General features: G+C 36.1%; 1 protein-coding gene across 1 annotated transcript; it reads left to right on the forward strand.

Annotated features, from left to right (window-relative positions):
* The first annotated feature begins 13,334 nt into the window (after positions 1-13,334).
* On the forward strand, positions 13,335-14,597 carry LOC139429590 (uncharacterized). Its single transcript, XM_071195496.1, has one exon. The coding sequence runs from the start codon at positions 13,335-13,337 to the stop codon at positions 14,595-14,597; it is 1,263 nt and encodes a 420-aa protein (XP_071051597.1).
* Positions 14,598-15,170: the final 573 nt, after the last annotated feature.

Genomic DNA, 15,170 nt, shown 5'->3' on the forward strand with positions numbered 1-15,170 from the left:
AAAGAAACAGTAATTTTGTTCTACTATGTGCTTTAATATATTAAGATGTTTTATTTTTGTATTATTATTATTACAAAATGTCCTAAACAATTTATCCATTTATTCAAGTGTTAACTCTAAGGGAACATTTGCATATAGATTAGTAACATCCAATGAAACCATAATTCTATTATTGAATTTTATGTCTTTAGTTTGTTCTATAAATTATTAGGAGATCTTTATTGAAAATCCAGGCACAAAGTTAATCATTTTAAACACATTGAGCATGAATTCAGTTAGTTTCGATGTGGGTGAGTTTGTGAATGAAGTATTGGTCTTATTGGCATAGCAGTCTTATGTATCTTTGGAAGAGAATAAACTTTTGGGATATTAGTGTTCATATGTATAAAAAAATGAGCTGTTGAAAAATCTATAATTTGAAATAATTAGTTTAATTAGTGCATTTAGTTTGCTGTTTACTCTTTGTTATATTTATTGCTTTCCTTAAGTGTTCTGTCTTGTCTTATGATTAAGTTTGCCAGAGTAACTATCAGATCATTACTGTCGAGATTTTGTGGCGGTGATGTTGGTATATACATTAAAGCTGATTGTATGTTTCATAGACTTGGTGTTCCCAGTTTTGAGCATTTGGAACAGTTGTGGATTTCAGTCATTTTAAAAAATATCAGGTATTATGTTGGTGCATTGTATAGGCCGCCTTGCTCGGCTTGTAGTGAATTTTTTGATTCGTTTGATGAAACTTTATCTTTGCTCATACCACAGTGTGATGAGTTGATATGTGCTGGAGATATTAATATTGATTTGATGAATCCCAGTCATGGTCAAGCCGTTGGTTTTTCGGAGATACTGAAGGGTTATGGCTTGCAGCAGCTTTTTAATGAACCAACTCGCATTACACCTGCTACTGAGACGCTCATTGATGTTGTGGTTACATCCTGTGCTAATGTTTCTGTTTTATCACTTAAGTCTCTTCATGACCTAACTGATCATGAATTGATATATTTTTGCCTTAGTGTTCCGGGTGAGGGGAGGAGCCCGGTGATCAGAACCTACAGAGATTTTGCTACATTTAACCTGAATTTTTTCACGTTGGATCTTCAATCGCAGCCGTTTGACTTGGTGTATGGAATTGATGATGTTGATGTGAAATTACAGTACTTTAACCACCTGTAAAGACGGTAAGGCTTAGTAAAAAATCTACCCCCTGGCTTACTCCCCTGCTTAGAGATATGATTAGGCTTAGAAATAGTCTTTACAGCAAATACAAAAAGTCTAAAACTGAACTAGCACTTAATGAATATAAATCTTTTAGAAAACATGTTGCACGCGCAATAGATACCGAGCAAAAGGCGTACTATGAATCATCTTTTAAAAATAAAAGTTCCAGGGATCTCTGGAAATCACTAAGGCATCTGAATGTTACCAAATCAAAAGAGGAGGTACTTCCACAACATTTGATATTAATGATAATTTTTTACAAGCTGCTGAAAACTCAATGATGCTGATCCAGACTTAGTTCAGGCTTATACTACTACGAAAAAGTCTACTTTTAATGAATTGTTCCTATCTTTTGTGCCTATCTCGGAGTATATTGTAGCGGGCGAAGTTAAATTGAGTGAGGACATAAATAATCTGATAGATGTATCCACTAAACACTCGTTACGAGTAAATTCAAATAAATCAGTGGTTATGCTCTTTGGCAGGCGGGGTGCACGAGACTCTCGTGCAGAAAATTTTAAAATCAATATTAGTGGTAAATGTATTGGTGTGAGGGAGTGTGCTAGAAATTTAGGATTACAGCTCGACTCGAATCTTAGGTTCGAAAAGCTCATTCTGGACAAAACAAAAATTTCATTTGCTGCTTTGAAACTCATATATAGCATGAGGAATATTTTAAATCGCAGCACAAAGGTTATGCTTTGCGATTCCTTAGTGCTGAGCCATTTTAGGTTTTGTGATACAGTATATCATGGTTGTCTGAACTCAAAAACATCACAAAGGATTCAGCGTGTTCAGAATTCATGTCTCCGAATGATTTTCGGGCTTCGACGAGGGTGCCATATCTCACACAGACTGATCGATCTTGTGTGACTGAATATGTTTAACCGACGCATGTGGTTTCATTTTATCATAAGTTACTGTTGTTTAAATGTCCATCTTATTTGTATGATAAGATTACATTCCGCACTGATGTCTATAGCTTAAATATTTGAAGCAAGGGTTACTACATTATTTGAGAGATCATTCTCTTACAATTTACCTAAATTTTATAATAGCTTACCGTACTTAATCATTGAAAATGTTGAGCTTGCCGTCGTTTAAAGTAAAGATCAAAAAATTTTTATATGGAGATTATGATCAGATACAGGGTGGGATACGTGGATTGCGATGATTTGGTTTTGCTTTTTATGCAATTGCATTACCATCTTTAAAAATCTTTTCTTGCGTTTTATTTTGCATTGGTGCACTATTTTTATATTATTATTATATTTTGTTTATTTTTATGGTAGGGTTGAGTGGAAAAGACTCTGCCATTGCCAACCAGTTAAATTTATATTGTTATTTTGTGAAATTCCATTCTAAAAAAGTCTATTATTATTATTATTAATTTAAACCAGGTGTATTTTCAATTAAAACTTCTTTACAACTATTTTTTATGAATTCATATGTCTTTTCTAAATACATCTCTCTAACAAGAATAACAAATCCAGCACCCTTATCTGCTTTTACAAATACAACGTTATTGTAAATTAATTTTCTTTTAATAAAAGTGACCAATTTATTGTATTCTATTTGGTTGTTTTCCTTTTTCACTATTGTTTTTCCAGTTTTCTTTAGAAAACCTATCAAATCATTTTTAAGTATTGCGCTATCAGGTTGATTTTTAATAACTCAAAATCGCTTGTTAATTTATACTTGGGTTCATTGGCAAATTTATAACCTTTATTTAAGAAGATTTGTTTTATTTCCATTAAAATTAATTTCAGAATAATTGTTAAATTGAATAACAGTTTCTAATAGGGCTTTCTCTTTATTAATATTTTCATTGGTAGGTATGTTTCAAATTCTTCTTTAAATTTCTTATATTATTATTCGGTTGCTTTCCTTTTTCACTATTGTTTTTTCAGTTTTCTTTAGAAAACCTATCAAATCATTTTTAAGTATTGGATAAGAATTGGATGTTCCGACTGTGATGGAAGTTACATTGGTCAAACAGAGATAAACACAAATGTTGTTAATATAGTAAAATTTTAACCAAGATAGTTTTACCATTAGTTCCTTTTTGGCAGTAAGTAAGCAGTGATCATGTTAATTGAGTTTTTGTATAATGTTTTCTATGTTGTTTCTATTTGGCTGAAGATGGGCATTTAGCCCGAAACTAGTCCCATATATATTAATAATTAGCAAGGAAGAAGTTTTTGTCGTTCTATTAATACTTAATTAACTTGCAACATGGATACAAATATTAATAAAGTTTTTATATAACAATGATTAAGTAAGAATCTGTGATCGAACATGTTTTAGTAAGAGTGTGTTAATGATGTGCTATTGGTGAACAAAAAAATTGTAAAGAGCGTATATAAGCCAGTCCGATCGTTATCTGATTTTGAAATGTGGTTCGAGTGGACGGATGACGAACGTTTCGTAGACGTTTTTCCGTACAACAAAGGGCGATACAAATGACGCGGCTCAACCAGACTTTTTTGTGTGGCTCCGATGGCGTCTAGTTCGCAATTTATCAGTGTCCCGGCCTTGGCGGACCCCAACGTACACATCAATCGATCTTGTCCCGACCTCTTCTGATTAATTAACATGCATTTATGCGCACGGCGGTATAGCTCATCTAAAGGAATTTTGATTATATTCATCTCAACCCTCAATTTACAAATAGCCAAAGGCGATAAAATATTATTCCGATGAAATTAGGATTATGCTGCTCGCATTATTATTTTGTTGGAAAATCGATTGTAATAGGTAAGTGAGTAGGGGATGGGGAGTTTTCTCTTAGCCCAAAATAATACTGGAAATTGGAAGCTCGCCTTCGGCTCCAGGCGGAATTAATGTGTGTCGAGGGCTAATGTAGAGGGGCCCAAGTCGTTCCAAGCTACATTCCGGGCGGCTGCTTCTCCAGCCAACTTCTCCTGAAATATAAACAACATTACTTCGTCGGTGCCGCGCGCCGTGTGTACCTTTGGGTATTTTATTCCTTTACCCTATACGTTCGAATAAAGAAGTAATGGCCTTAGCGTATACCTCTTACGTATAACGTATGATATATGTATTTGTATTCTGAGTGAAAAGCTTTAGGAAAAAAATTGTCTCCTTGTAAGAACATGAATTTATGTTTTTCTCTTTGCAAAAGAGGATGCGGCGCGGCGTAATAAAAGGTTGATCGGCATTTAATCATAGTCGATTACTTTTTTTTATACAAGTTAATCTCAGTTTAAAATGGCGAAGAATTTGTCATTGCGCATGCAGTAATTGGTCTATGGTAGGTAGGTACCTATTAAGTAATTAATGTGCCAATTATGCGACATTAGCCGTACTGATCGCGTACAAAAACGTTCGTGCAACATCGCAATTACGTGAGACCACCGCCTTTTGCGCTTTTTGCCGCACGAAGTCGACTTTCCAGGATTTATTCCCAACCGGGGTAACCCTAATATTTTTTTAATCATCGGTTACAGTTAATAAACGTCCTCCGTTATTCCCGGTAATAACCTAAGGCTTGCGGTTTGATCCAATTATTATTAAATACTTAGCTGGTTTAAGTACCCAACCGGATAACAACAACACTGTTGCATTCTTTCAAAAAAATCGTGATTATTTTTTACTTTCGAGTGGAACCCCTCTTGATTTTCGGGTGTAGGTAATAACAACTTTGAACAAGTAGATGGGTTCGTGCCGGAGTGATTCCGTCCGCGCCAATTACATCCGAGTCTGTGCATTAATTAACCGGATACGCTCAGTGGATACGATTCTGGGAACACCCGGTTCGTGACAGGTTATACTTCTCCTGCTACCGTGCTCCAGGATCTGCTGTTTAGCATTCGAGTAGGTTATTCTATGTCGCGACGTGCCATCATCTCTGACTTGCAGGCTATAACTAGTTAGAGGGGAAATACGTGACAAAATTCTATCTAAAAAGTACTAGGTATGTAAATAAATTGAATATTTTTTTAGGATACACAAAATTTAATAAAAAGTATTTACGTTTATAGCAGTGGTTCTTAAGTGCCGTTTCGTAAGAACATTTATTATCCTAGTATTTTTTTCAGATGTTTCGCTAATTGATAATATACAATTAAATTTAATGAATAATTTATTTTTTTGATTCAGCCTGTGCATGAAAATATTATCCTTCCTTAAATGTAAAGTGTCCTAAAATTTGTCGAATATGTTAAAAATTTAATAAATCATACATAATACTTTATTTTTATGATTTTTTGTTCCTTCGTGTCTTCTCTTTAACCTTCTAATCTTGTTACGTATTTAAAACTTCAATGAGCAATTACTTTTTTCAGTGTTGACATTTGTATGGATTACATGATTAGATACGTACCATGGTGCTTGGTAGATATAATGGAATATTTGGATTCATATCGTTGCAGTTGCAAGACATTTGTTTCGCAAGTAGTTAACCAAGTATTCCCAGATTGATCTCAATGTGGCCTTGTAGATGCTGAATTTATTTTCACGACTTAGGCAACAATTTTTGTTCATATACCAATACATTTTCCTGCATAGTAATCCCAGTTACAATCTTTCCATCCGTTTTTTTATCTGAATAAAGTCATTTACTATTATTATTATTATATGCTTGCTAAAAGTGAGACGACTGTCCGAATATATTCCTAAGTACTTGACATGATTTTCCATCTTTAGTGGAATGTTGTTGAGCCCTTCTTAACAATAAATGTAATGTGGCCTTTGTGTCACCAGCCACTACTGAAGTAAGTCTAGATGGTACTGAAGATGTTAGGTAGCCAATTTAGGTTCAGAATGGGTATCAACTACTGTTGAATTAATAACAGCAAGATCCGTGATGTATAGTAGTGACATGGTAGGTCCATGTACACTTCTTTGCGGGACTCCAGATCCAATTAAGAGTAGGGTTACGTACTCATATCCTGTCTCACTAAAAAGAATCTATATTTTAGATATGAGTCTAAAAGCAATAAACATGCCAGTAAGGCAGCGGTGCCGTATATTTTATATTCCAGGGCATCTTTTACAGTTCTTACGACCATATAGATCTGTTTACAATGCCATATAGAGCTCTAAAGCCGAACTGGTAATCTGATATTAATTTCTTCCTGTATAAAATATCTTACGGTCTATTCAACAGAATCCACTCCATTACCTTCGACAGCACTACCAGAAGCGTAATGTTACAATAGTTGGATGCCACAATATTGAAGATGTATGATCTTTTCTGCTTCAGAATTGTGCTGGTGATTAGGTAGTATTCGAGCATTTTTTTTTGTCTCGGTCTATCAATAATGTCCAGATTTAAGACATACTCACTCTTTTGATTGGAAGTTCCATTTGATGTGAAGTTGCCACTGTTAACTGACTAAGCTCGTCATGCGCAACTGTTTTCTGGAATTTGGAGTAAATACACTTTGTAAATGTTCAGCAAAGACATTCTAGTTGGTTTTTTGTCTATGTGCCAACTTGCTTCCTTGTAGCCATATTTGTAAGATGTTACTGAATCAATGTTTCGTTATTTTCCAAGTAGAGTGACATTTATAAGCGTGGAACAGGATTTTTAAGAAGATTTCTGTACTTGTTTTGTACTTCTTGTATATCTGTACTGTTTCTCTCAGTTATAGTAAAGCCCTATTTAATTTAGTTTTATCCCTGGGGTTTCAGGCAATTTTCCAAGTTTTCCTTAGCTTCCTTTTCTCTTTAATCACAAATTGTCAATGTCAAATGTTGCGCAGCTCCTTCAATGTTACTAGCAATCTTGTGAGGAAGGTTTAATGTAGTGTTTTTTCTTTTAATCTGATGTAATGTTATTCTTTGTTTAAACACAAATCAATTAGTTTTTTTATTTGTTAAAGCAGGTGGTTTGGTCAGAGGCCGATAACTCAAAGAAAGGCTCAATTTTAACGTAGCTTAATAATATCCCTTTAATACCACATAGAGATTAATACCACATAGAGTCGATAAGATCAGGTACTTTAGCCAACTGTGAGGACCAATATATTGGGTAAAGATGAGTCTTGATCCCAGAGAAATGATATTTGAATCATAATCGCCTGTAGCCATAAAGCGACATTCCAGCAATTTGAAAAAATTAATATACCTGGCGTCAGTTATAGATTTATTCGGAGGACAGTAAACACCAGATATTGTTAACTTTCCGTGACTATCGTTAATATTAATCGATGTATTTTCTATACTGATGTTATCAAGTTCACAATACTTAATACTACTTTTTACTAAGGCTTCAGTTCCGTCATGTGCTTTTCCTGGGGGATGTTGGGTGTGGTATACACAATAATTCTGATATCGATATTATGAAGATTCATGAATATTTTAAGACTTTCGCGGACAGAACTGCATATACTGTCAATTTTACGTTGATAAATAGGGATAGTGTCCGCGAAAGTGTTAATCTCCTGGTGGTGCTTGGTGATACCATTCGTATTCCATACAGAAATTTTGATTTCAAACTTGAAAGTGGTGTTTCAACATCAGAGTAACTTACTATGAGATAGTTTATCAATTCTTCTCTCTATCCAATGGCGCTACAGCCCAAATTGATCCTTGACCTCCTTTATATTTCTTCTCCTTGACCTCCTTTCACACTCTCTTCCAGGTCCTGACAATCATGAGTCCTTGTGTATACTCCATCACTTCATATCCCCATTGTTTCCGCGGCTTCCCTTCTTGGTTTCCTGCCTTGTATTCTGCTGCTTTGCAACTGCAGTCTTTGCAGTTTGTCGAATTCTGAGATTGGAGCTACCTTGAGCAGATGATTAAGTTCCACGTTGTATCGCCTTGTCCATATTGGACCAAAGATTTTCCTCAGTATTTTTCTTTCAAATACTTCCAGCTTATTCTTTGCGCTCTGTGTCATAATGCATGTGTCGCATCCATACCACAATATAGGTTTTGTAGGTTGTACATAGTAGTGTTTGCCACGATAATTTTTACAGGTTAGTTTGTCCCTCTTTAATTCCTATTTTCCAATTAGTTAGTATATTTTCTTCTCTCTATGTTGGAGAATAAGAAGTGCAATTCAGTAATTATAAGTAGTAGATAAAAGCCGATTCTAGAACCTCCTCTCAGAACCTCAGGTCAAGGTCAAGGCCAAGGTCACGTTGAGTGACCATGACCTTGACCTTGCCCTGAGGTTCTGGGAGGAGGTTCCAGAATCGGCTATTGCAAAGGGGGTCGTTGACCAGTAACCTTGACCTAAACAATGACCTTTACTTTGAGCTCACCTCAGGTCAAGATCACGTTTAGTGACCATGACCTTGATCAGTAACCTTGACCTGAACAATGACCTTTACTTTGATCTCAACGGAGACCTTGAAGTCAACCTTAATTGTGACCATTACATTGACCGTGTACGTGACCGGAAATGAAGGTTACACGACGTGAGGCCATTGAAAACCCCACTTCGGAGGAGGTATGCTTTAAATAGCAGATAGAAAATCGTGTTCAACAGTATTGAAGTAAGAGTGTTGTGAACATAAAGAAATTGAGGAACTTGTAGCTCCTATTTTAAGCAGTTTACATCGCTTAAATATAATGGCATCGAGAAATCCAATTAAAGTCATCGATATGCAAGGGTTTACTTTATCTTCGGGATTTCGAGTTAAAGAATTGGCTATCGGTGATGGTGAGTCGATTTCCCATTTCATATTTCAACCTGATATAAGTTATGAAAGACTCAATAAGCGAGAATGTCGACAAGTGCGTTGGGAGGAGAATAACTTACACCATTTGCATTACGAGAATGGATATGTGCCCTATAATCAACTGAAAGACATTCTGGAACAGCATACATGCGGAGTGGAGGTGGTGTTTGTAAAGGGATCTCAAAAAGAAAAGGTATTGAGAGACCTATTATCATCGGTAAAGCCAGTGATTATTAATTTACAAGATAATATATATTGCCCTTTGCTTTCGTTGAGTCAAAATTCTTGCGCATATCATTATAAATCGGAAAGCAGTTGTGCAATTGAAAATGTTAAATTAATTTTAAAATTTTTAAAAATGGATTTAGATTAGTGTTAAAATTTAAAATTTAAATAAATTAATTTTTATTGTACTGACTTTTTTTATTCAATTTAAATGTATCACATTCCTAATCCTAATATATAAAATGGAAAAGAAAAACAACCGAATTAAATTTCATTTAATTTATTGAACTCGTCTTTAATAAATGATAAACAATTGCATATCTTTTTAACGTATTATTTATGGTGTCAACTCGACGCCCCCGAGTTAGCAGTTCATGATGTTTTTTTTTGGTGTACTCAAGTCGAGTGATGACTCTTCTCGGGTGCTCCCGGAGGAGTGGAGCATGACCGGGTTGGATTTACTTTGAGCTCACCTCAGGTCAAGATCACGTTGAGTGACTATGACATTGATCAGTAACCTTGACCTGAACAATGACCTTTACTTTGACCTCAACGGAGAACTTGAAGTCAACCTTAATTGTGACCGTGACGTCCCCACCTAAAATGATGTGCATAAATAGCAAGTCAGGTTCATAAAAGATTAGTTTCATTGAAATCATCCGACGTAGTGGTGACATAACAACGCAGAACAAGTAAGTCCATAAACACTTGTCTTACAGCAGAAGTATTAATGTTATATATACTTAGTGGGTTCCAGACAACAATATACAAAAGCACCGAAGAGAAGTCTCGAGGTTCAACAGGCGGTGTCCAAAAAAGCGAGCATAAGTCCAAAGGTGATAAAACCCTCGTTGACACCCGTGGCATCTGAAGAGGTGTTAAAACAAGAAAAGTTTAATACAGTTATAGAGTGTGGTAACAATATGCAAGCGGTCGCTGATGGAAAAGATTCGTTTGCAGACTTAAGCCCTTTTATTATGACGCAAAGTGTTAACGGTAATAATGAAGTAGTTTCGAGAATAGATAACATGGAGAGCTTAACCAACATGTCGGACAGTACAGTAAGAGCAAGTAGAGGTCCTCTATTTTCGGAAACAGTGTATGCACTAAATAAGAGCCGCACGAAATGTGTGGCAATAGGATTAAGTGCTGACTTACATTTTGAACCAGTGGTAAGGTTAATGGGAAAAGGTCAATGTTTAACATTAACGGAAAACGATTGGCACAACATTATTATGTATAAGTCAACAATCACAAACAGTTTTGCTAATCAGTCTCCGTCGCAGATAGTGTTGTGTGGTGTCAGTATATCGTGCGATTGGATGGAAAACGTTTGCAAGATTTTAAAGTTGGAGAGGGGTGGAGAATATGTATATATTGCATATGAATCGTTGCATGAGCTTTGGAACGTAGCAGATTTAGTAGCAACTCGACTGAAATTATTGAGAACTGTGAATTACAAAGCATATTATGATAGTGTTATAAACGCGTTAGCTGCAATGGATGGAGATGTGAAACGTAATATGTTAACGATGCTCAATGAATCGTGTTCTGAACAAATATGTATAAGTAAGGAAGTGATGTTGTACAATTTCGATAAAATCTTGTTGGATGTAGATTTGTTTAAATTATTTCACAATCAATAAAGACATGGGTAAGGTGCGGATTGATGAGAGTAAAAATGAGATGCATAGAATGTATGCATGGACTTATGCGTATAGACAATCACGAAAGTGTAATTGGGAGGAAATGTATTTAGATCGTCTTAGATTTAAGAATAGAATAAGTTATGTAAATGATATGTTACACCTGTACTTAAGCAGCGAATTTAGAAATAAGATTTTTCATGAAAGATTTAAATATGTAATGACTTAAAATAAATAAAATTTTTTTTCAAATGTGAGCGTATTATTAACCATCCAATATTCACCGAATAATGTGCGAAAGCTATTAAATATAATGGTATGAATGTTAGGACAGTGAAACAGTATGCATCGATCAAGCAAACGGTCTGGTCGAGGTATTGTGAATACATTAATCAATAAGCTTCCGATAGAACTACATTTGCCAGGTTATAATTATTGCGGTCCGGGAACCAAATTGGTAAAGAGATTAGTTCGTGGAGATCGGGGAGTGAATAAATTAGACGACGCCTGTAAAACGCATGATATTGCCTACGCAGCGACATCGAATTTAGCTGAGCGACACATAGCCGATAAAGAGTTGTATAAGACGGCGAAAGAGCGGTTGAGAAGTAAAGACGCAAGCTTAGGAGAGCGACTATCGTCGGCGTTAGTGTCAACGATAATGAAAGGAAAAACAATAATGGGTATGGGAATGCAAATTCGTGCCCTAAGACGTAGAGGGACAACTCGTCAGAAGTTGAAACGTGGCGGTAAGTTGTCGTTTACGCAGGCAATGAACTTAGTGCGGCGAGCGATTGCACAGACCAACAGTACGAATACAAAGGGAGATGTACAAGTGGGTTACAATCTGTTGAAACCTTATCAAGGTAGAATACTTAAACCGCGCGGAAAAATAATCAAGATTCCCAAGACGGGAGGTTTTTTACCCTTAATACTTGCAGCTTTGGGTGCTCTCGGTTCTTTAGGCGGAGGTGCAGCAGCTATTGCAAAAACCGTAAACGAAGCAAAAATAGCAAGGGAGCAGTTACAAGAAGCCCAACGTCACAATCGGGCTATGGAACCAAAAGCGATCGGCAGCGGTTTGTATATTAAACCATATAAGCAAGGTTGCGGACTAGTCATGAAAACGGTATCACGAAAATCAAAGCGACTAAAACGCCCCAAGAGGGCGAACAAAATTGGTACAGGAATGTTTATTAATCCATATAAAAAGGGTTGTGGTTATAAAACTGTAGCAAAAAACTAATAAAAATACCCCAACATTCTTTAACGGATGTAGAGTTAAGGCGATATGCACGAGCGCTTGATCTGTTAAACTTTCGTGGGGTGTACATGAGAAACAATTTACCGAAGAAAATCCGAAAACGAGAGAGTGGGATAATAAATCTTGATAATCGTACGGGTCCCGGTACTCACTGGACAGCTTACAACAAGGATGGTGTAAATGTTAACTACTTTGACAGTTATGGAGATTTACGACCACCGATTGAAGTGGAGAAGTATTTTATATCGGATGGGGGGAGAAATATTGTGAGGTATAATTATCGACGATATCAAAAAGAAGATCAAACAAATTGTGGACAATTGTGTCTGCATTTCTTAGATAGTTTAAATACCAAGGAAGTATCCGTGTAAGATTAGTCTTGAGAACAACAATGGAACAAGATACAATACATACAAGTTATACATTTACGCTCACCGGAAGGGGGTCGGAGTTGTCTTGTAACTTTAACCCACCGATTTATTTGAATGAACTCGGTACATACGAGTTAGCTCTTTTAAATTTCGAAACGTTCAATACGTTACCTAATATCGATTCAACAAACAATATTTTACAATATGAAGATCATATGGGAAATTTTACAGAGAATATTGAAATACCGCTAGGAACATACGATATTAACGATATTAACGAATACGTTAAAAAAACATTAACAGCGAGGAATATTCTCAGCGTGACTACACCGGGTACACAGATACGCATAAGAGGTAATAATAATACGCAACGTGCTGAGATAAAAACAAACCGGCGAATAAATTTTGCTAGCGATAATTCAATCGGTTCCTTACTTGGTTTTAACCCTAAAGTTATACCTAAAAACACGATAACAGAATCGGATCATATCGTGAATATAAATAAAACGAATGCATTACAAATTTATTGTAATTTGAGCTCCGGATCGTATACGAATGGACAACCCATGCACGTGTTGTATCATTTCTTCCCGAACGTACCGGCTGGTTTTAAAATAATAGAAGCTCCGCAACAACCGATTTACTTACCTGTTACAACGAACGTGATTAGTACATTAATAGTACGCATACTTGATCAGGACGGTCAGTTGGTAAACTTCAGAGACGAAGAAGTGACCGTGAGAGTGCACTTGAAATCGGTGTGAGTAGTAGGGTATTTAATATGGGTATAGTGTACGACGTTCGAAGAAAAGCACAGGAAAATCTGGGTGATAGAGTAATGTATAAAACGGTACGAAAGGATGTAAAACCTAACAGTAAGCGAAAATCAACTACCCAGTTAACACGCGTCAATCGTCAGTATTTAAGCAACTTAGGTTTTCAACTACTATAAATGGAGTCCTTAAACGTCACGGAGAAAATAAAAGTAGATAACTCGATTGTAAGTTACGAATATCATTCCCATCAACCGTTTGGTTCTACTAGCTTCGGTAACAATGATGAAATTCGTATAGGCATACCCGAAATAGACAATTACACATTGCCTCATGAAAGTTTTTTGTATGTGGAAGGGAGCGTACGTAAACTGGATGCGAGTGGTAAAGCAACAAAAGATGCTAGTGCAACTGCAAAATTGATAAATAATCCTGTAGCGTTTATGTTCAGTGATATTCGCTATCTTATAAATGGTGTTCAAATAGATGGAGTGAGAAACGTGGGGTTAACATCATGTATGAAAGGATACTTTTCGTATACCCCTCACGATATAATAAAGTTGGCGAACGCAGGTTGGAACATGGGCGAGGATCTGCTAGGTCAAGTGGTCCCAACATCCCCTGTAACGGATGCAATAATGGATAAAAATGGAAATTTTGGATTGAGTGTACCGCTAAAGACATTAATAGGGTTTGCTGAAGATTTTAAAACAATTGTGATGAATGTGAGACAAGAGCTAGTGTTAATTCGTAATAATGATGATAATGATGTGCTTGTGAATACGGTAGAAGAACCGTTACAGTTAAAAATCGATAAAGTTGTGTGGAGAATGCCCCATCTAGCCGTAGGCTTACGAGAACAATTAGCTCTAACAAAAATAGCAGGACGAAATATTGATCTGCAAATACCTTTTCGCAGTTGGGAAGTACATGAATATCCTTCTTTACCTCAAACAACAAAGCATTCATGGGCTGTGAAAACAGCTCCGCAGTTGGAAACACCTAGATTTATAATAATTGGGTTTCAAACAAAGAAGAAAGGAAAACAGTTGGCGAACATGGCAACCTTTGATAATGTAAAACTCACCAATTTGACGGTATTCCTAAACGGTGAACGCTACCCATACGATAATCTGAACGTGGACTTTGATAGTAATCGTGTCGCAGTGTTATATGACATGTATACACGCTTTCAAAAGTCCTACTATGGGAAGGAAGGAGAACCATTACTCACTCCGAAACAATTTATTGAAAATTATCCACTGATTGGAATTGATTGTACATATCAAGCAGAAGCGCTACACAAAAGTGGGGTAGAAATACGGATAGAATTTACGACAAAAAATCCGATTCCTGATGGTACCACAGCATACTGTTTAGTTTTACATGATAAGGCGTTTCAATATTCTCCACTAACAAAAATCGTCAAACAAATGACTTGAGTATGGGGAAAGAAGGGTTGGTAGTGTGTAGTTGGATCGGATCCTGAGCCGCATCGCACCCGTAGCTCATCATCCGAAATGTGAGACTTCTATATTCAGCGTAAACAAAAAAAAAAGTCGTAGAGTATAAGTTGTGCGACAGATTTCTACGGCTGCATAGTATGGATAATCGTGTTGATGTACGGAAGCAAGATGTATTCAAATAAAACTCAATACATAATTCTCGATATACAAGGTTTCATGGTCAACGAAGATCAGTTCGTACCTAAAGAATTAGCATCATGTGATAGTAACAAATGCATAACCCACCACGTTTTTCAACCGAGTAGCAGTATAGCTTCATTACCATCTAAATATAGGAATACTGCAAACTGGTTAATGACACATCATCATTGCATCGACTGGAAAGTTGGTTTTATCCATCCAATGGAATTCGACGCCATAGTCAAATATCTGTGTCGGAATGTCAAGAAAGTGTATGTTAAAGGACCTGAAAAAATTAAATTTTTAAGACATATTATTTCCGCGCCGATATTTGCGTTGGAAGGTAGTATCTATAAACTTGAGATGGGT

The sequence above is a fragment of the Onthophagus taurus genome, chromosome 1 (genome assembly GCF_036711975.1).
Source record: "Onthophagus taurus isolate NC chromosome 1, IU_Otau_3.0, whole genome shotgun sequence".
NCBI lineage: Eukaryota > Metazoa > Arthropoda > Insecta > Coleoptera > Scarabaeidae > Onthophagus > Onthophagus taurus.